General features: G+C 52.0%; 7 protein-coding genes across 7 annotated transcripts; 3 read left to right on the top strand and 4 right to left on the bottom strand.

Annotated features, from left to right (window-relative positions):
* Positions 1 to 1599: 1599 nt before the first annotated feature.
* On the top strand, positions 1600 to 3359 carry K460DRAFT_365012 (uncharacterized protein). The gene has a single exon (XM_040933104.1). It carries the CDS (start codon positions 1861 to 1863, stop codon positions 2878 to 2880), a length of 1020 nt encoding a protein of 339 aa, XP_040791670.1. The 5' UTR covers positions 1600 to 1860; the 3' UTR covers positions 2881 to 3359.
* A 1061-nt stretch (positions 3360 to 4420) lies between these two features.
* Positions 4421 to 8547, bottom strand: K460DRAFT_394013 (RecF/RecN/SMC protein). The gene is made up of 2 exons (XM_040935964.1): positions 5550 to 8547; positions 4421 to 5499 (listed from the first exon to the last, which is right to left on the bottom strand). The coding sequence occupies exons 1-2, from the start codon at positions 8415 to 8417 to the stop codon at positions 4723 to 4725; spliced, it is 3645 nt and encodes a 1214-aa protein (XP_040791669.1). The 5' UTR covers positions 8418 to 8547; the 3' UTR covers positions 4421 to 4722.
* Positions 8548 to 9255: 708 nt separating this feature from the next.
* K460DRAFT_365010 (uncharacterized protein) lies at positions 9256 to 10895 on the bottom strand. Its single transcript, XM_040933103.1, has one exon. The coding sequence runs from the start codon at positions 10888 to 10890 to the stop codon at positions 9517 to 9519; it is 1374 nt and encodes a 457-aa protein (XP_040791668.1). The 5' UTR covers positions 10891 to 10895; the 3' UTR covers positions 9256 to 9516.
* Positions 10896 to 11142: 247 nt separating this feature from the next.
* K460DRAFT_330735 (NAD(P)-binding protein) lies at positions 11143 to 12675 on the bottom strand. Its single transcript, XM_040930784.1, has 3 exons — positions 12386 to 12675; positions 11881 to 12319; positions 11143 to 11812 (listed from the first exon to the last, which is right to left on the bottom strand). The coding sequence occupies exons 1-3, from the start codon at positions 12413 to 12415 to the stop codon at positions 11301 to 11303; spliced, it is 981 nt and encodes a 326-aa protein (XP_040791667.1). The 5' UTR covers positions 12416 to 12675; the 3' UTR covers positions 11143 to 11300.
* A 726-nt stretch (positions 12676 to 13401) lies between these two features.
* Positions 13402 to 14458, top strand: K460DRAFT_404352 (glyoxylate reductase; the record flags this gene model as incomplete). Its single annotated transcript, XM_040936718.1, has 2 exons — positions 13402 to 13822; positions 13872 to 14458. 2 exons carry the CDS (start codon positions 13402 to 13404, stop codon positions 14456 to 14458), a joined length of 1008 nt encoding a protein of 335 aa, XP_040791666.1.
* Positions 14459 to 15246: 788 nt separating this feature from the next.
* On the top strand, positions 15247 to 17344 carry K460DRAFT_278372 (MFS quinate transporter-like protein QutD; the record flags this gene model as incomplete). Its single annotated transcript, XM_040928247.1, has 8 exons — positions 15247 to 15335; positions 15519 to 15553; positions 15606 to 15875; positions 15926 to 16017; positions 16067 to 16627; positions 16676 to 16718; positions 16775 to 16882; positions 16932 to 17344. 8 exons carry the CDS (start codon positions 15247 to 15249, stop codon positions 17342 to 17344), a joined length of 1611 nt encoding a protein of 536 aa, XP_040791665.1.
* Positions 17345 to 17826: 482 nt separating this feature from the next.
* Positions 17827 to 18686, bottom strand: K460DRAFT_85123 (uncharacterized protein). Its single transcript, XM_040938754.1, has one exon. It carries the CDS (start codon positions 18392 to 18394, stop codon positions 17927 to 17929), a length of 468 nt encoding a protein of 155 aa, XP_040791664.1. The 5' UTR covers positions 18395 to 18686; the 3' UTR covers positions 17827 to 17926.

The raw sequence follows: 18686 nt of genomic DNA, 5'->3' as shown, positions 1-18686 counted from the left end.
GCTTTACTTTTGTGTAGATGATGGGCTGGAACTGGCATGAGGGTAGAACAAATGATTCGTTCAATGTATCTGGTTTGGCTTCTGGCTGCTTGGAGCATCGTTGTGAGACGAATGCAGCGTCAGGTAGAAGATATATTCAGGTCGTGGAAGCACTCGTGGATCAGAGCGAGCAAATACCGCTACATTGATTGCAAACGCATATTCAATCTACATTTTGTGGAGCCAACCGCTGTGTTTTGACACATGCTTTTTCAAACAGCTGCAAAGATGGTGCGTCATGTTCAAGATCAGCAAGCAGGCACTGGCACATTCTTTGATAACGTTCGCTGTGCAGGCCACAATACCCACTTTGCCCGAGTCACACTAGATGGATAATGCATAGCGGCCAAATGTTCCGACTCGCAACCGTAACATCTAGGCGTGGCTTTGCGCAGCCTAAAGGGCGCTGCAGTGTGGAAACGCGGCGTCGGGTCGATGGTTGCGTGCGGTCTTGGACGACACGCGCAACTGCAACCGAGGCCAACCCCAGGACGACACTGCATGCGAATTGAAGAAAGAGAAGAAGGAGTTTGCTACTGGGCCATTACTCGGAGCCAGTTCATGTGCGATGATGTAACTGGTTGCAGGGGAACGAAGGGGGGCGATGGTGCGGGGCAGGAGTTGATGGGATTTCAGGGCGGGATATGGGAATTTGGGCAATTTCCCATGTTCTTCCGAGCAGGATTTTTGCAACGGAGAAAATTAGCCATGGAGATCAGCAGACGACGAGGGTAGGGATCTGAAGAATCTGCCGTTCGCTGGCATGTGTGGTGCGGCAGGCTGTGGCGCAGCCAGTGAGAAGGGCGGCCAGCCAGTTTGATGGGTCTATGGATGGCTCTTTGCGGGCAGAGTTGCGACCGAGGGCGCTAGAGGTCGAGTAGAGTTGGCCGAAGAGGCAGTTTGTGTCTTTGAAGGCGAATCTCCAAACCCATCGTTTCGTCTGGTCGGCAGGATGCAGCGGGCCCACAAAGCAGCGCAGTGGGGCGCACCATCTGGCGGTTTGACGGGAACAATGGGCCCGGCTACGTCACCCCCCCCCCCCTAGCCGCGCACCCATCTCCTGTGTCTCCTGTGTCTCCTGTGCGTGGGGCTTGACAGAGAAAGCCGTTTGCACCCGCCATACGTGTTGCTTGTTGCTAGTTGGTCCTCTAGCCAGAGGTGCGACCGGGGATGGTGGCTAGAGGCGCAGGTGGCGCAAACAAGGGCGTCGGTCCTGCTGGAGTTGGAACGAGACAGCCGGTGCGCCAGCAGAGCAATAGCCACGGACAGCAGCGCGTCAAGCAAGAGTCGTCTCAGCTCAAGGGGTTGCTGCTGGAGCCCAATGTCACTGTGCCTTGTCGATTGCACGTTCCCTTGCAACAAGCCCATCGCCGCGATCGACATGAAGGTGACAAGCTTGGAAGATGGGGCGGCAGACTTGGCCCCGCCAATGAGGGCACACCTTGCCGGAAACAGGCAAGCGCATGGAAATGGATTTCTGAGCTTTCCCATGCTGCGCACATGCCCCATTGTTTGTTTTCCCATGCCTGGGCCCCGCCTGCCAGCCCGTCCCAGCTGATTCCCTTCATTAACCCTCGCCCCCTCCGCGCCTACACACACTGAAGCCTTCTTTCTTGCTAGCCCTGATCCCACTTCTCTGCTCTCCCAAGTCATCACCCTCCTTCTTGGAACCTCGACTACTTGCCGCCTTGCATCAATACCAAACGCCCTGTACCACCACCACTACCACCACCACTACGCTGTGCCTACCACCTACACCCACACGCAATCGTCTTCCTGGACCTCTACGCAACCAACTCACACCAAAGCCTCATCACCAGCATGGAGATGGAAACACCACATACGTTCGACTGGGCGCACGATGCCTACCTAGCCCTGCATGACCCTGACATGAAGCAGCAGCAGCAGCAGCAGCAGCAACAACAGCAAAACGCCAATTGGGCCCCATTCAGCGGTGCCGACTCCATGCACAACTCTACCTTCACAATTCCACCTTCTCTTCTCACCCACGCTGCCATTGAGCGATTTGGCCAGGTCACGCCGCCTGAGGACCTCTCGCCAGCCGAGCCCCGCACCAATTCCACCAGAGAGAACTCCATTCCGGTGGACCAACTCCGGAATGAAACAAACTGGTCACAACACCAGGCCAACGGCACCCAAGAGGCAAAACTCGCGCAATCATCGCGGGTCAGTCCTCAAGAGCCCTCAACAAAGCGCAGGCGTGCTAGCAGACCGACGCCGACGAATCACGGCTCGGCGGATAGCGCTGCCCCACCTCAGCAAGCCAACGACGACGGCAACCCGGAGCCCCCAAAGCGGAAGCGCGGCAGGCCAAAATCGCAGCCCCAGATGGTCGAGGCATTTACTGCTGATGGCTTTCCCTTCCAGGTCTCCTCGGCTCGCCAGTCGCACCTGGAGAAGAACCGCGTTGCCGCCCACAAGTGCCGACAGCGCAAGAAGGAGTACATCAACGGCCTTGAGGGTCGTGCTCGCGAGTTCTCGTCCAAGAACAAGGCGTTGAAAGAGAACGTAGCCATGTTGCGCGAGGAGGTGCTCAGTCTCAAGAACGAGGTGCTACGTCACGCTGGATGTAACTTTTGGGCAGTCGACGAATACCTCGCGCGATGTGCCGGCGACCTCTTGGGAATGGAGGCACCAATGAACCCATCAGCTTCACGACATTCGAGTGCGAAGAGCCCGGACATGTCTACCACCATGTCCAACGACGACTACAATCTGCACGGTAGTGCCGGATCATCGCCCATGGCCTCGAGCCCAGATGACGAGTTTGCCGGCTTGGACCTCCTCCGGGACTACGAGGACGACGATATGGACCAATAATGGGCCTTTACTAGAGGGAGACAAGACACTTCCCCTACCGTTACGTTAACTTGATTCTTTTCTTTCCTGGAACGACTGCGACTGGAGCTGCAGACGCTTTACTTTTCTTCTACGATACCCTAGAGCATTGCAGTACCCTAGTCACAAAAGCTTTGCTTCTTACCCTTTTACTCTTTGTTGTACTTGGGCTGCGAGGATGCTACAACAATTAGTTACGATTTATGATCTTGGGCGTTTAGGCCAATGGGCTATGGGATAACATGCGCGGAGCGCGGGCGAGACAACAAGGCTCGCGATCGAAATACAACAGCCGCCAAAACACGGGGGTCAGACAGTTGTTCTGCTCTCAACAATGTAGCTTAAATGAATGAGTCACTTTAGCTTGCCTGGGATTGCTTGAGATTGCATTGTGAGACAGGTTTCCTGCATTCTCATCTTCGGAAGCTTACTCCAAAGTCTCGTGATAACTCCGGTACCTGACTTCCTAGTATGCAATACAGCAAAAGCAAATCTACTTTAAACGCTTTTGCTCTAAGATTACATATCAGCCACGTTCTTCCAGCCACGACCTCAGACTACGCTACTCTACAGAAGCTGAAGCTGTCGTAGGACATTTCCCCGCAAAGCCCATCTGCCCTTTTGCATACTCGGAAGTGAAACTTCCTATTGACGGCATACCCTTACACTACCAGTCTGTGCAACCTGAATCATCCGGAGTCAACTGAATTCCACAGAAACCACCGTCATCAACACCTAGCAAAACAGTTATACCCGGCCTACGTCTCCAATGTACATGCAAAACAGTACATAGCCACACTCTTCTATCGGAGAAAAACCCCGTGAGCAAGTATTCTAGTAAGAACACTGTCGATGGGGTTCAGTCGGGTGAGTCGGGATTACGCGCTATGTTGAGTTGAGTTGGGTGGCTGCGTTGAATCAGATGAGTAATCCCCCAGCCCCAACCTGCATAACGATGATTCACCAGTCCCTCTATCCGGCCGAATTCCATCCACCTATTCAGCTCTAGTTTAGCCTACGCTGGGCAGCTTACCAACGAAAACTTGTACGCCTTTTACGAGTTATACGACGGTTAGTCACGGGATGTAGCGCTGCTTTGCAAACTCAATTGCCTGGCTGCTTGATTGGGTTCGATCAGTTTGGTAGTGACTGGAGGGAATGTGTGTCAAGCCACATGTCACGTATAGATCGCGCTAGGTGGGTCTGGACGTGTGGCGACGTCACTAGCGCCGCCCTCGATGCAGGTTTCCTGTTCGATCGAGATGGAGATGGTGGAGATGTAGCGGAGTTAAGGGACACGGGAATAAACTGTCTTTTCTTCGGTTTAACCCCACTATTTTGCGATTTGGAATAGTGTCAATGCGGAGTTTCGCCACACAGATGGGATAGGTTGAGAGAGATTGAGAGATTGAGACTAAGCCTAGGATTTTTCGACAACTGTCAGTCGAGTTCATTGTCGTTGTTACTTTATTAATCACTTTTGTGGATTTGGTGGTGGGACTCGAGCACATGCACTACTACTACTTCCCTATGGCCTAGTCTCATGTATAATTCGTCCATGTCCAATTGTCTCCACCTAGGACGCGTTCCTTAGCTTTATACTCAGACACGTTCATGGAGTGTACAAAAGGTAGATAGTGGGTTACGGTATGCATAAATGAACAGTGCAAAGTTGCTGTTGGCTCTGAAAAGAAAGATTCTTGGTATAGAGAGAGGCGGATAACGCCAGATACCTCTTCAATGAAACAAGGTAACCACCATCCACCACCTATCGGAGCGAGAAAGGAGCCAGTTACACACTACGAACCGGAAACAAATTCCATCTCACGTCTTTTCCACATCCTCTATGAATTTCATCGCCTCCTCTCTCGGCACGACACCAATACTACTCGTCTTGTTGAAAAAGGTCACGCCATAGCACCGATTTGCCACCAACACCAGCTCTGGTCTGAACGTCGTGCAGATAAACTGTCCTCCCCCATCGCCCGTCTTGCCACCCTGTCCAGACAACTTCTTCAACATCTGTGCGACCGCAGTACGGTACTGCGCATCGAGATTTGCGTCGATTTCATCAAAGAGGTAAAAGGGCGCCGGGTCGCATTTCTGAATCGCGAAGATGAGAGCAAGTGCACACAATGACTTTTGGCCGCCTGAAAGTTGGCTAATCTTTTGCTGCTCATCGTGTTTGCTGTTGAAGGATACGGCAATGCTTACACCCGTGTACTCTGCTACTTTGCTGCCCTTCTTGGCCTGCGTTTCCTCTTCGCTCTCGTCTGAGTCGTCTGAGTCGTGGTGGCGAACGTCGCGGTCGGATTTGCGGTTGATGATGAGCCGGCCTTGGCCAATTGTTACGAGCTCTCGAAAGACTTCTTTGAACGCTTGAGCGACTTGGCGAAAGGTGCGAGCGATGGCTTCGTCCTTGCGCTGATCGAGCGTGTCAATGAGCGTTTCGATAGACTTTCGGGACGTGTCGAGTTCGGCGCGGCGGTCAATGAGCGTGCGGCGTTGCCGTGTGAAGTTTTCGTACTGTTCAAAGGCCTTTTTGTTGACATGCGCGAAACTCTTCAGCGCTTGGTTGGCCTTGGTGAGCTCCTTGGTGACCTGTCGTGTTGTGTTAATTGATTTCTCCTCACAACAATTGGCAGTCTTACCTTGGTTGTGTCCCATCGTGCATACTTGCGGTCGACATCTTCGGGTAGAGTTCCCAGATCCCGAATACTCCGCTTGACCTCAGCAAGTCGGTCTGTATGCCGACTGCGATCAGAGTCTTTCTTGGACATGGCCAGCTCATGCTTCTCCAGGGCTTTAGCGATCTGCCGGTTGCTCGATTCCTTCTCGGATTTTGTCGTCTCCAGCTCAGCGAGCTGAGCTCGAATGTCTTCGATTTGAGCGTCAATCTCTTGTATTCGTTGATCGAGGACCGCAATAGTCTGATTTGCGGCATCAAGTGCACGTTCGTATTCCCGTAAATGCGTCGTTTGATTCGTTGAACCACCCGTACCACCTTGCTGTGATTGTAGGTTATCAAGCTCTGGTCGCAGGTTCTCGTTCAGTTCGAGCTCAGCCTCGACCTTCTGGCTCTCGAGGGTGGTCCGTTCTGTTTGGATTCGCGCAGATTGACGCCTCAGATCTTGCACAGTGCTCCTGAGTGTGATGAGCATCTGTTCCTCGTCTCTGGATAGCGCCTTCTCGAACGGGGAAGCAATCTCAGTCTCCCAGTCGCTCTGTCGCGCACCGAGCTCATTGATAGCTGATTGCAGGTTTGAAGCGGTCCCTTGCTTCCTTGCGAGGCTGTCCCGAGCATCTTGCAGTGCTTTGTTCTTGACCCGAAGCTCTTCTCGCATCGGTCCATAACTATTCTCGCCCTTGCTTCTCTCGTGTTCTCGTCTTCGGGTTTCACTAGACGCAGCAGTCGCCTGTTGACGCTTCTGTTCCAATTGATTCGCAATGTCACGCTTGCGTTGTTGCAACTCCTCGCAAAGCGCACGAGCCTCAATGACTTTTTGGTAGGCGTTGATCTTAGACTTGGAAGGATCGTGATATCCTCCTCGATACTGTCCCTTTCGCGACGCATTGTCTCCATCTGGAGTGTATGCCCGGACATTGTACTGTTTCGCATAGCTCTTGCAAGCGTCCAAGTTAGGACAGACAACAATCTTTGCAAAGACGTGCTTGAACGCAACGTCAAAGCGGTCGTCGTACGTCAATTTTGGAAGCAGGGGTTGCATGTCCCCTTTGGTCGGGGGTTGTATGTTAGACACCTGAACGCGATTTAGAGGTATGAAAGTGAGACGTCCACCCCTATCCTTGATAAGTCTGTCAATGAGCGCGCTAGAGACCCTGTCGTTGTCGACGACAACATTGAAGAGAGCACCCTCTGCTGCGTTCTCCGTCACCGTCCTATATGTCTCCGACACCTGGAGCAAGTCGGCAATGGTGCCATGCACGCCCTCGAGGCCGCCATCTGCTTGATACCGACGCAACGATTCTAGACCGCGGCTGGTACCATGATCTAGCAAGCGTGACAAGGTGCCTTCGGCTTTGTTCAGATCGTTGCGGGCATTTGAGAGTTGGCTGTTCACCCGGTTCTCTTCTCGGTAAAGGTTATTCTGCTCATCACGTATGGCTTTGAAGGCATCTTTCGCTTGCTCTATCTTCGCCGCGAGATTCACACTCGCGTCTCCCTCGCTCTCGATGATCGACCTTAGCTCCGCAATTTCGCCTTCTAATCGCTCGACATCGCTCTGAATTTGTACGATTTCCTCATTGGTTTGCATCAAGACGGCCTTGCGACGGCTCAGATCACCATTTGTCTCGTCGATCTGTGTGCGCAGTGCATCATCTCGTTCTCGCTTGTTGTTGTAGAAAGCTGTGCGGCCTTGCTTCTCCTCCAGCCGCTTCCGTTGACCCTCAGCCTCCATCAACTGTGATCGGACAGCCTCCTCCTCCTCCTTCTTTGCTTTGTACTGGGGCAGTAGCTGCTTAAGCTCGGCTTCGCGTGTACGTATTTGCTGCTGGATGGTCTTAATTTGTGCATCGCGTGACTTGTTCGTTTGATGTGCAGCAGACTGGTTGTCCTGCAAGGCCTTGAGTTCAAGCTCAACTCTGGCTTTTTCTAGCGAAGCAGACTTTCGGTCTTTCTCTGACTGCACGCGGTCTGCCTGCTGAACGTCGAGATCGCCTCTCCGCTTGTTGATGTCGGTCTCAATCTGAGCAATGTCGGTCTCGTTCTGCAGGAAGCTTGCCTCGTTGTTCTCCCGCATCTCACGGCCTTGGCTGTCCAAACGGTCGATGTTTTCGATCAGGTCTTCGAGATCGGCCTCTTCGCGCGTCTTGAGTGTATACATCAGAGATCGTCGCTCCTTATCGTTCCTGCTCCATGCCTCCAGCTCTTCCTTCTCGCCTTCTAGCTCGTCTAGGCGCTCGTTGATCGACGCCACTACATCGTCGATGTTGCTGCATTTGCTGTCCGTGGCGGCGAGTAGTTTCACGCTGTCAGCGCGTCGCGTCTCGTATACGTTGGAGCCGGAGATTTCTTTTAGTAGTCGTAGCCGCTCCGAGTCTTTCATGTTGGTGAGTGCTGTGACACGGCCCTGGGGAACGATGTAGTAGGGGTTTGATCGCGAGAAACCGGCGGATTCGAGTATCTGCTGGACTTCGGATTTGGTGGCATTTTTGCGGTTGACTGAATATTCGTCCTTCTTTGCGCCAATGGTCCGGCGCAAGAAGAACTCGGGCTTGCCCGTCTGGAAACGGTCCTCGGTGTTGTCGAAGCACACCTCAACGTATGCAGACATGACAGCGGAGCCGGAGCCTTCATGTAGCATATTCGTACGCTCTTCGCGGCTTATGAACTGGTCGTCATCGCCGAGGACGAAGCGCACAGCAGCGAAGAAGTTGCTCTTGCCAGAGCCATTGCGACCAACGATGACATTGCAATTGGGCGAGAAGGGCTCCATTTGCATCTGGTCCTTGTAGCTCTTGAAGCCCTGGATGGTGATCTGCTTGATGTACCCCATAGCGGCGGTTGGGCGCGATGACCGCGCAGGTGGTTTGTAGAGGTTGGAGGGAGAGATGCGAGTGGACTGGCAATGCGATCGCGTCGGGGTGGCTCAGGACATGGCGGGGTGATGGCGAGGTGAAGTGACGAGATCTGGCTGCGCGCTGCTTTGCCCACGACGCGGTGCGCGTCGCGCTTTCCCGCCAAGCTCCATTGCTTTTGCACGGCCCGACTTGCTAGCTACCTCCGCTCCCGTCACCAGTACATTATCTTCCACATCGACCATCTAATACTTCATCAAAATGAACAACAAAAACCCTGAACGTGTTCGTAGTTTCGTTTTGTCCCCTCCGAGGCTCCTGTCAGTCCTAAATATGTTTTCACAGTGTTCACTTTATGCTTAGTGCTATCTATTGATTCTTTCCCGATTATACTGTGCCCTGGTATGTACATCTCATTAAAGGGTGGTTGAAGACTTCTCGGTGCTACGAGGACATCATTCTCCAGCCTTGACTATAGCATAGCATGATTTTGCGTACTCTCTGATAATAAGAAATATCATGCCCCGAGACTTCGTTCACAAGCTCAGACAAGATAGGATGCTTCTTCTTCTACATCCCGTCTGCTATAACCTCGTCCTTCACATCCGGAGCATACCATGACATTGAATGCCTCGTACCTACCCTCTCCCTGTTCTCCAAATCTCTACCCCAGTGCCTTGTTTCTCACACGCTATCGAACCATTCGTGAGTTTTCGGGATGTCAGCATCTATTTTAGGCTTCGAGTAGAAATTGATGCGGAGAGTGTCTGTTCCAGGGATCTTTGGGGGGGGGGGGCGGAAGTTTGGTGGCGGCGACTCCATTCTTGCTGATTTGAGATGGGACCGGGACGAGGTTGGCAGTGTAGGAAGCGACCGACGGTCTCGTAGTGTTGTGGCTTGTGATCATGGCCTCGCTGTGGGTATTTGGAGGGCGTATCAACTTGAAACTACAAGCCATGCGTTTTTGACTGATCATTCGACTTCTTGCAAGATCCCGACACTGTTCGTTGCCAAACCCATGGAGTTGTTAGACTCGAATGCACTAGTAATGTTCACAGCCGATAAATGCTTGTCTAGCTATGTTTTCAATACACGATGTCGGTAGATCGATTCTAGAGCAAGTAGACTGATTCCTCTCATTGATCCGTCTACCCAGTTTTCAAAATACCTGGTTGCTGCTTTTCGCTGCTCCCTCTTCGGAGAATGCAACGCGACCAGAAGCAATGGGGTCGCCATGCGCATATAGGCGAAACCGACATCGTTGATCCGCAGATACTGTGAGATATCCACTATCGCTGCATAGTGGTCGCTCAGGTCCACATGAGAAGTCGCAAGCTGTGGTGCTACGATGGCGAGTAGAATACGGGCGGTTTCAAAGTACGCAATGGTAAGCGCGGTGAAGGCGTCGCGATACATGGTGGCTCTAGTCCAGGGATCTTCCCACGTAAGTTGCTCATTCCATTCTTCGGCTGTTTCAGTATATTCGTCCCACAGGACCTCGACCTCGCTCCTGGCTACCATGTAGGTCGTAAGGTCGAGGGACTGATAGGTCTGGCCTTCGTCAACTCCATCCCTCATTGCAGTATACAAGTCCGCCAGCTTCGCGACATGATTCATTAATGTCTGGAACATTGGCAACCGCGTATACTCTAGCGTCCTGTATAGGATCTTTCTCACTTCCACTGGAGTATCGTTCGCCCTACCGGTCAAATCAAGAAAGGTCATTTGCGTCCGAAGATGGTAGAAGATCTGACACAGTATGCCCTCTGTACACTGTTCTGGTCCCGTCACTTCGAACATTTTCGCTGCGCCGTAGATGTGTGAGCGATATGCATTCGCATTTGTAGCCTGCATGGCTTCGAATAAACTGAAAAGAACGCTTGTTGATACCATGTGAAGTGTGACATGAGGCTTGGACCTTGATGGCAGAAGGGCCCGGCCATGTGCCCGTAGTGCGTCGCCGTAGAGATTCCAAGCGTGCCGTGTCAGAGCTACGTTGCTATTGTCCACTGCACAGTAGGCGGACGCTGTGGCTTGCAAGGCTAATACGAGCGCATCGTTCGTACCGTCTGTGGACAAGAGGGGGAGACGATGAAGCCACGAAAGTCGATTTCGAATATCTGTTCCTTCGCCTTCGAAAGTGAAATGTGTCAAGAAACGCTCGTAGAATGCTTCTGTCACCATCGCTCGCTGGGACATCCGATGGACAACAACATTATTTGGATTTGTCCAGACCAATGGAACTAGATCTAGGCTCTTTGATGATGATTTGGTCGCGCGCTTCTGCATGCCATGTTTTGCGGTTTTCGTCATGTCCACGATCAAGGGTCCATCTGCGACCCCAGGGCATTGGCGGCCGAATCGACTGCACATGAGGCAATATGGAAGCGTTGCATCACATCGGATGCGTTTCTTGCGACAGGTAGCGCATGCCTTCGTTCTTGGGGGCATTTTTGCGAAATCGATAGAAGAGCAGACATCATGAAGATGCAACGGAGGGTAGAAGAAAAGGGTGCTTGCGTAAGCAGAGAAATTGTTCTAGCCTTGTTAAGCGCGCTAGCACAAGTGTCTGATCTACTCGGGAGGTGCATTGGTTCACAGAATTATGAATTCAAAATATCAAAAAGTAGTCTGCCCCAGCATGCAGTTCTGTTAATGACAAAATCTTAGTACAATCCCGTAGGTAAGGCGTTCAGGGAGGGAGCGCTGCATTTCATTGCCATATTTCGATGTAATAACCTCAAAAAGAATCCAATGAAGCTCAAGAACAATAAACGACCACCTGTAGCTTAACACGAGAAACCCATACGTCTGTAATTTTATGAAGGGCTATTTCAAATCTGATACAAAGCTTACAGCGATCAAATCTCGCAAGGTTCTACCCTAAACATCCCCTCCACTATCTTAAAATCCTCACCATATCTTTGAATCGCTTCTCTCACGGCGTCTTCTACACTCATCGTATTCACGCCCACGACCTCATTCTCAACCAAATGACTAAAATCATTCCCACTGTCTGCCTCGTAAAACTGGTTGCTAACAGCCAGCCCTTTCATGGCCTTTCCAGCCTCTCCCCGCTCTAATGCAATCTTTGCATGTTCGTTAATCTTCTTCACATCAACGTTTTCGATGGTGAATTTGGTGTCGAGGACGGATTCGAGTGTGCTGAGGAGAATGTTTTGTGTAAGCTGGTTTTTGGGGAAGGGGCAGATGTAGATTGGGCGGTTGCAGACAGGTTTTGGGTTGCGTATAATATTTGCTACTGCAAGTGCAATGGTGGGGAGGGGTGTCCAGCAGAGAGGGTTGTTTCCAGTGCCGTAGATGCGGGCGTGGCGGTTGGCGATGTCGAAGCCTGCTGGGCCTTTCATGAGCCCTGCGTGATGGTCAGTAACATAAGCAACAAGATCGACCGCTTTGATTTCGCCAGGTGGCGGCGCTTACACATATCAAAGAAGGGCCCTCCTGTTAGACCCGTCCAAGCGATCTTTCCCTGCGTCCCAAGCTCTTCCAAATACTCCCGAATCCTGGGTTTCGCGCCTACAAAACTCTCTGGCAGCCTCTTAAATTGTTCCCTCGTCAAGTGGCCCACGTAATCATTCGCGAAGAAGAACTTGACGCCAGCGGCGACTGCTGCATCGATAATGAGCTTCGAGGGTTCGTAATGGGTAGCTCCTCCTGTTATGCAGTTCACAACCGCGTCCTGGCCCGTGAAAGCTTCTAGTAAGGAATGAAAAGAAGTGTAGTCGACGGATTTATGAGTGATGTTGGTGTTAGGCGGTGGTGTGTATGTTGAAGTTTTACGTGTTATGCCCACAAGGTTGAAGCGTGATCCATCCTTGAGGAGTTCGGTGATGATAGCGGCGCCAACATTTCCACCAGGCTATATCAATCCCGTCAGAATACAGAAATAACGAAGGGTCCTGTCTAAGAATGCGATGGCACATACTCCAAGAATTGCGACATTCTTCAATTCCATCTTCAATTACAGTTGACTATGCGACACGGTGGAAGGATTTGCGAATACACTGAAGAGTTGAAAGATGACCGAACTAAGATATCTAAGACTTTGAAGCAAAAGACGGCATCATGCTCTATTTCAACAAAATCGATCGAAGCTTGATATCCCAACGTGAGTCATCGGCGCGTACGCTGGTCCGAGTTGCATCAAGTAAAGCATGAGGCGTCCGAGATTCTCAGCAGGCAGCCTGAACATCTCGCTGGTGCCTTGTTGCCTAGTGTAGAGGGATGGAAATGGTGGTTTTTGGACCGCTTACAGAGCAATGCGCGTCGGCCTCGGAGCTGAACTGGCTCCGAACGGAAGATAGAATGAGGCTTGCTTGTTTAGGCAAGGCCGAGGGAATGTGGGGTAGCGAGATCACGTGCCCTACTGTAGTCGGTGTTTGACAAGGACGATTGTCGGCAACTGGTCTGCGAAGTCATATGCCGGTTTCTAACAACCACTTGGTTCCAAGTGGCTTCGGTGCAATCTTGCAAGATTTACAGACTGTTGGGAGAAGAACCCAAAAATTGAAGCAGCTCTGCGCTTGCTTTAAACCAAACCCAAGCTCTAGATGTGTTGTCTCAAGTCAAGTGTGCTGGAAATGTGATGGTGGGGTAGATAGAGAGGTAGAGCGGGGTTGCGTCACTGCTGGATTTGATGAGCGGAACGCGCATCATCGAGCGTGAGAAGTTCAGGTTTACTGAATGATAAGATTAATTACTGCCTGCCATTTGACAAAGTGTATTTCCACGCTCGAGAGCTCTCAGGAGAGAAGATTCGGTCCGAGATGGGCCGGTAGGAGGAGCTCCGCAGGTGGATCTGGGATGCGAGGAATAAAAGGTAGCTAACGCCGCCACGCTGCACAAGTTTTTCTCGGACTGCTCTTTTCCTCCGCTACTTTGAAAACGATAACCTTCAAAGACTCTTCGTCATCCTAGTGTCGTTACGCAATCCAAATCATCATGTCGCAACGAGCAGCACTTCTTATCGGCAAGCTTACCCACGCGCGAAAGGAATGGCAGGAATGTGCACAGGTAGCAACGAAGCTGCATGAGTACCCCGATGGCAATCGAGACGACTTCATCTCGAAATGCAAAAGTGGCGAATTCGACGGCGTGTATGCTCTCTACCGAAGTAACGACTCGAATTCGCTCACCGGAGACTTCAACGCAGAGCTGCTCGATGTTCTACCGAAGAGCCTGAAGTATGTTTGTCACAACGGCGCTGGATATAACAACATCGATGTTGCAGCTTGCACAAAAAGGGGCATCCAAGTTTCAAGCACACCGATAGCAGTGAATGACGCGACTGCGGACGTTGCTATCTGGTTGATGTTGGGTGCATTCCGAAATATCAAGCAGTCCTACAACGCAGTCAATCAAGGTCAGGAGCACCAAACTTTGGGCGTAGCTTCGACTAACATGTTTACCAGGCAAATGGCGCGGAAACTTTTCGCTCGGTCACGACCCGAAGAATAAGACGCTCGGTATCCTGGGTATGGGCGGCATTGGCTCAGCGGTCGCGCATCGTGCGAAGGCTTTCGGCATGAAAATACAATACCACAACCGCAATCAGCTCCCAGCAAGCGAAGAGAATGGCGCGAAGTATGTGAGCTTCGACGAGCTGCTGAAGTCGTCGGATGTTATCAGCTTAAATTTAGCGCTGAATCCCTCCACAACACACATCATTGGCAAGGCACAGTTCGAGCAGATGAAGGACGGCGTCATCATCGTCAACACTGCTCGAGGGCCGTTGATCGATGAAGCAGCGTTGGTGGATGCACTGAAGAGCGGCAAAGTCTGGACGTGTGGCCTGGATGTGTTTGAGGAGGAGCCAAAGATTCACCCAGGGTTGTTAGAGAGCGAGAACGCGGTGCTGCTGCCTCATATTGGGACAGGGACGTTCGAGACCCAACGCGATATGGAGCTGTTGGTTTTAGACAACCTGAAGTCGGCGATTAAGAGCGACAAGCTGCTGACACAAGTACCCGAGCAGAAGAAGGACAAGGCGAACATATGAGATGGCCGGGTAGGAAAGCGGATGGTGCAGTCGGCATTAGAAGGCGGCAATAGACGACTGAATTAGCTCCAACCCTTAGCCACACTTTGATTTCTTGCAAAGCATCATGTTGAAATGCGGAGAGAATCTGGGGTCGGCATTTGACGATTTGTGTTGAGTGAAGGCACAAACACGCCCAGTGTCGGCCTTTGGCATTTGGTGAGCGTAGAATGAATCGTGTCTACGAGGAAGTCTGGCATGCATGACACAAGCGCAGACGTCGGAGGGAGCAAGACATGCAATGTCATGCCAACACAAGGACGCATCCGCGCTAACTAACGCCCAGCACCCGCCATCCGACAGCTTAGACACGGGCGGCAACATTCCTTCAGACGCCGCATTTCACATCTTCGCATCTCAAAAGGAATCCAATCATTCTGCAGGCCAAGCCATAATCCGATAGACTCGGAGTCAGTGTTATCGGGACGCGGCGTTTGAATTGGAGGAACAATTGCTCACCGCAACGCTGGCCCATGTTGAATTCCCCACTGGGGTCCCCACGTCATCGCGTCAACCTATGCCGACACCCCCAGGGTCTCCAGTTAAAACTGTACGGGGTTTGATCGGGCTTCCGAGTGGACTTGGACGTTGTGAATATAAATCTTGTTGTTGTCCTCGTGGTTGAGACGACCAGCACTGCGCCTTTCTTTCATCGCCATTTGAACACCCTTTGCGACAGCACGGTGTTTTATTGCGCGAACGGCAACCTGTCGACATAGCGATTGCATATCGTATTGCTATACGCAATCATGGCGAAATTCGACCTACCGGGTGTGTGGAGGGATTTCAAGGCCCATCGTAGGGCTTACGTCCTCACTGGAGTCGCATCTTTTGGCGGGTAAGTCTACCCAGTATAATGATTGCTGCATAGCTTTAACATGTACTTTTTCTCCTCTGAAATCGCTTACTAATGGATTTAGGTATGTTAACTTTTTTTCTCCCACCACCTTCAGTGGCATTCGGTTTCAACCACTTCAGGGACATTCACTTCTTCTGTAAACGCACACTGACGATGATTTAGCATGCTCTTCGGGTGGGACACCGGACTTATTGGAGGTATATTCATCGTCTAGAAAATATTCAGGATCGTCCGAACTGACTAGATTAGGTGTATTGACCATGGACGCATTTCAACACTCTTTCAACCTCGACTCAAGGAGCCCCAAATTCGCCAGTCTACAGGGCAATATTGTCTCCGTGCTCCAAGCTGGCTGCTTCTTCGGCGCGCTCGCATCTTTCTACGTTAGCGATACCTTTGGGCGCAAACGGGCTCTCATTGTCGCGGATATCATCTTCATCATCGGCTCGCTTATACAGACCCTGTGCGCTCTTGGAACTACAAGTCTATCTCAGCTTTACGTCGGCCGTGTCATTGGAGGTAGGGATTCCATGTGCGGATTGCATTTGAGACATACACTGACTTGTTAGGATTTGGCGTGGGCTTGATCTCAGCTGTCGTTCCTACATACATTGGCGAAAATGCGCCAAAGGAGATCAGAGGACGATGCATCGGATGCATGGTGAGTCTTCAAATGCCTGACGTTTGTCTTCCAGAGCTGACTGGCGTAGCAACTCTTCAACGTTACCGGTATATGTCTGTCATTCTTCGTCAATTACGGCATTAACCTCGACATCACGAGCCCTACCAACTCTGCAAAGTGGCGCGTTCCGTTTGCCCTCCAAATGCTGCCGGGTGTGCTGCTGTTGGTAGGCATCATCTTCCAGAACGAGAGTCCACGCTGGCTCGTCGAGAAGAACCGGATCACAGACGCTGCCAAAGCATTGGCATATGTTCGCGGCAGGTCCGTTGAAGACCCCCAGGTCATTCAAGAGCTCGACGAGATTCTTGCTGATTTCAACGGCCATGAGAAGCTACCGATGGTGGCTCAGCTTAAAGCTGCTTGCTCGGGAAAGCGCATGCTCTACCAGTCCTCCTTTGTCGTCCTCCTCATGTTCTGGCAGCAATGGACGGGTACCAATTCAATCAACTATTACGCGCCGCAAATTTTCAAGCAGATTGGGCTCACTGGCGGATCGTCTGGTCTCTTCGCGACGGGTGTCTACGGAATCGTAAAGATTGTGGTTACGGCTATCGGCCTGATGGCTTTCACAGAACAGTTGGGACGCAAGGTATGTTGAGCAACTCTAGCTTTCAACATGCGCTGACATTTGCATTAGTGGTCCCTAATCATCGGCTCCGTTGGCCAAGCCTTCGCAATGTGTACGTGGATTTCGTGTACGGAGTGTATAGGTGGCCTGCTAACACGGCATATGCAGTTTATATTGGAGTGAACATGGCAGTCCACCCACCAAAGGGCGAACTCGATGGCAACTCCATCTTCGCCATTGTGTGTGTCTACCTGTTTGTTGTGTTCTACTCATTTGGTACGTTTGCCTCATTTCTACGGATGAATCCTGTCTAACGATCGACAAGGCTGGGGACCAACGCCGTTTATCCTGAGTTCCGAATGCAGTCCCAACCACGTTCGATCGCTGCTTATGGCGGCAGCTCTCGGGACCCAGTGGCTCTTCAACTTCATTATTGCGAAGATCACACCACTGATGCTCGCGGATATTGGCTACGGCACCTTTCTCCTCTTTGGTTCACTGTGCATAGTCATGTGCGTCTGGGTCATGTTCTGTGTGCCTGAGACCAAGGGCGTGCGACTCGAGTCCATCGGTGAACTGTTTGAGGGCAACATCATCAAGGGGTGCCTTCAAGATACCTTCCCGAGCAAGTCGCGGGCGAGGCAGCTGAGAGATGCCCATGCTGCGGATGATTTGGAGTCTGTGGATGGCGATGGAGCCAAGAAGGGCACGCGGGTGGAGCGGATTGAGAATGTCTAACAGGGCGGGTGATTGGGCGCTAATACGAAATGATTTCACATGAGCACACGACACGACGCCATTACTCTTTTCCTGGGTAGCAAATCTTATTGTGTTTGCCTTTATTGCTCTGCACCCCTATCCTTGGACCCATATAATAATAAGTGAAGGAGTTCAGTAGTCAACGAAGCTATATGCCCGATGCCAATTATTAATACAGCGTGACGATCTTTGGCCGTTTGTGAGAGGTGCTTTGCCACTGCCAAACAGGAGCCAGGAGGAATTCAGCATATAAAAGGGAAGTCTGGCTAGTTGTATTTATTGTTATAGACGAGGCATCGAATAGTCTGCCTAGAATAGCAGATGTGCCAATCAGGGCAATATCAAAAGGGCGATCCCCCATGCTCGAACCACCTTGTATATGCACTCAGGCTCCTTGTACCCGCAGCGATGTGCGCACAACGTGTACAAACCATGAAGATCGTGTTCCGAAATGACAGTCGATTCGGGCCGCACAGCGATTGTTGACCGGACGAGTCGCGACTGTGAGGCCGTGAGAGCGGCGAGTTGGGCAGACCGCTGGGCCATGGTGCCTAAGCGGGGTCAGTTGGGCGGCGGAAGAACGACGAGTGTAACAGCTAGACGGCACGACCGCGGAGGGCCGGTGGAATGGCGGGCGAGTGTCAGCAGCATGCGGCTATCGGGTCGACTGGTGGGCTGCAGGATGAAGAGTGAAGCGCAGCGTAAGTAAGCGTATAGCGATGGAGATGCTGGTGCTGGACCCTCTCCCCCAACGGCTGTGCGACCGAGGGCAGCGCGAGTTACTGTGAGTGGCGCCTTCGGTGCAGGACGACGCCGCACCAGACGCAGCAGCCCGTCAGGGTTCAGACGACTTGGCACGTGCACACCCACTGGGCCCCCCGATGTCATAGTGCTGATCCCGTCACCAAGAGACATTGGTCGACGTAACGTCGCAAGACAGACAGGCCCTGGTGGTCGTCGTCGTCGTGGGCGTGCCGTAGCGGACCACACACACACACACACACACCCACTGCCCGACGACAGAACCATCCTCACCCACGACAACCCCCCCCTTTGTATTCATTCCTTATTCTTCCCCCCCCCTTCTCTACTCTCTCTCCTCTCCCCCTCTCCACCATCCTCAGCTTCTCTCCCTTGCCGGAAGCCTCCATCTGCCCCGCCTCGCTCGCCTCGTAGGCCCACCCAACTAGGTCCCGTGGCCATCTCTCCTCCAAGGCATTCCCTGCGGCCCAGCGCAAAATATCCCGTTTTATTTTAGACTTCATTTCTTCGCAACCCCCGCCCCCTGTCATTCACGGGCGTCACCACTCGTTCCAGCCAG

Source organism: Cucurbitaria berberidis (genome assembly GCF_010015615.1).
Source record: "Cucurbitaria berberidis CBS 394.84 unplaced genomic scaffold K460scaffold_2, whole genome shotgun sequence".
Classification (NCBI taxonomy): Eukaryota; Fungi; Ascomycota; class Dothideomycetes; order Pleosporales; family Cucurbitariaceae; genus Cucurbitaria; species Cucurbitaria berberidis.
This window is presented reverse-complemented; position numbering and strand designations above follow the sequence as displayed.

What these genes read in the sequence shown, in the direction of transcription:
- K460DRAFT_365012 (XM_040933104.1), top strand. Translation starts at nt 1,861, where the DNA reads ATGGAGATGGAAACACCACATACGTTCGACTGGGCGCACGATGCCTAC.
- K460DRAFT_394013 (XM_040935964.1), bottom strand. Translation starts at nt 8,417, where the DNA reads ATGGGGTACATCAAGCAGATCACCATCCAGGGCTTCAAGAGCTACAAG. An exon ending in CACGATGGGACACAACCAAG is followed by an intron (nt 5,500 to 5,549) that starts GTAAGACTGCCA and finishes ACAACACGACAG; the next exon opens with GTCACCAAGGAGCTCACCAA.
- K460DRAFT_365010 (XM_040933103.1), bottom strand. Translation starts at nt 10,890, where the DNA reads ATGCCCCCAAGAACGAAGGCATGCGCTACCTGTCGCAAGAAACGCATC.
- K460DRAFT_330735 (XM_040930784.1), bottom strand. Translation starts at nt 12,415, where the DNA reads ATGGAATTGAAGAATGTCGCAATTCTTGGA. An exon ending in AGAATGTCGCAATTCTTGGA is followed by an intron (nt 12,320 to 12,385) that starts GTATGTGCCATC and finishes GGATTGATATAG; the next exon opens with CCTGGTGGAAATGTTGGCGC. An exon ending in AGGGCCCTTCTTTGATATGT is followed by an intron (nt 11,813 to 11,880) that starts GTAAGCGCCGCC and finishes ACCATCACGCAG; the next exon opens with GGCTCATGAAAGGCCCAGCA.
- K460DRAFT_85123 (XM_040938754.1), bottom strand. Translation starts at nt 18,394, where the DNA reads ATGGTTCTGTCGTCGGGCAGTGGGTGTGTGTGTGTGTGTGTGTGGTCC.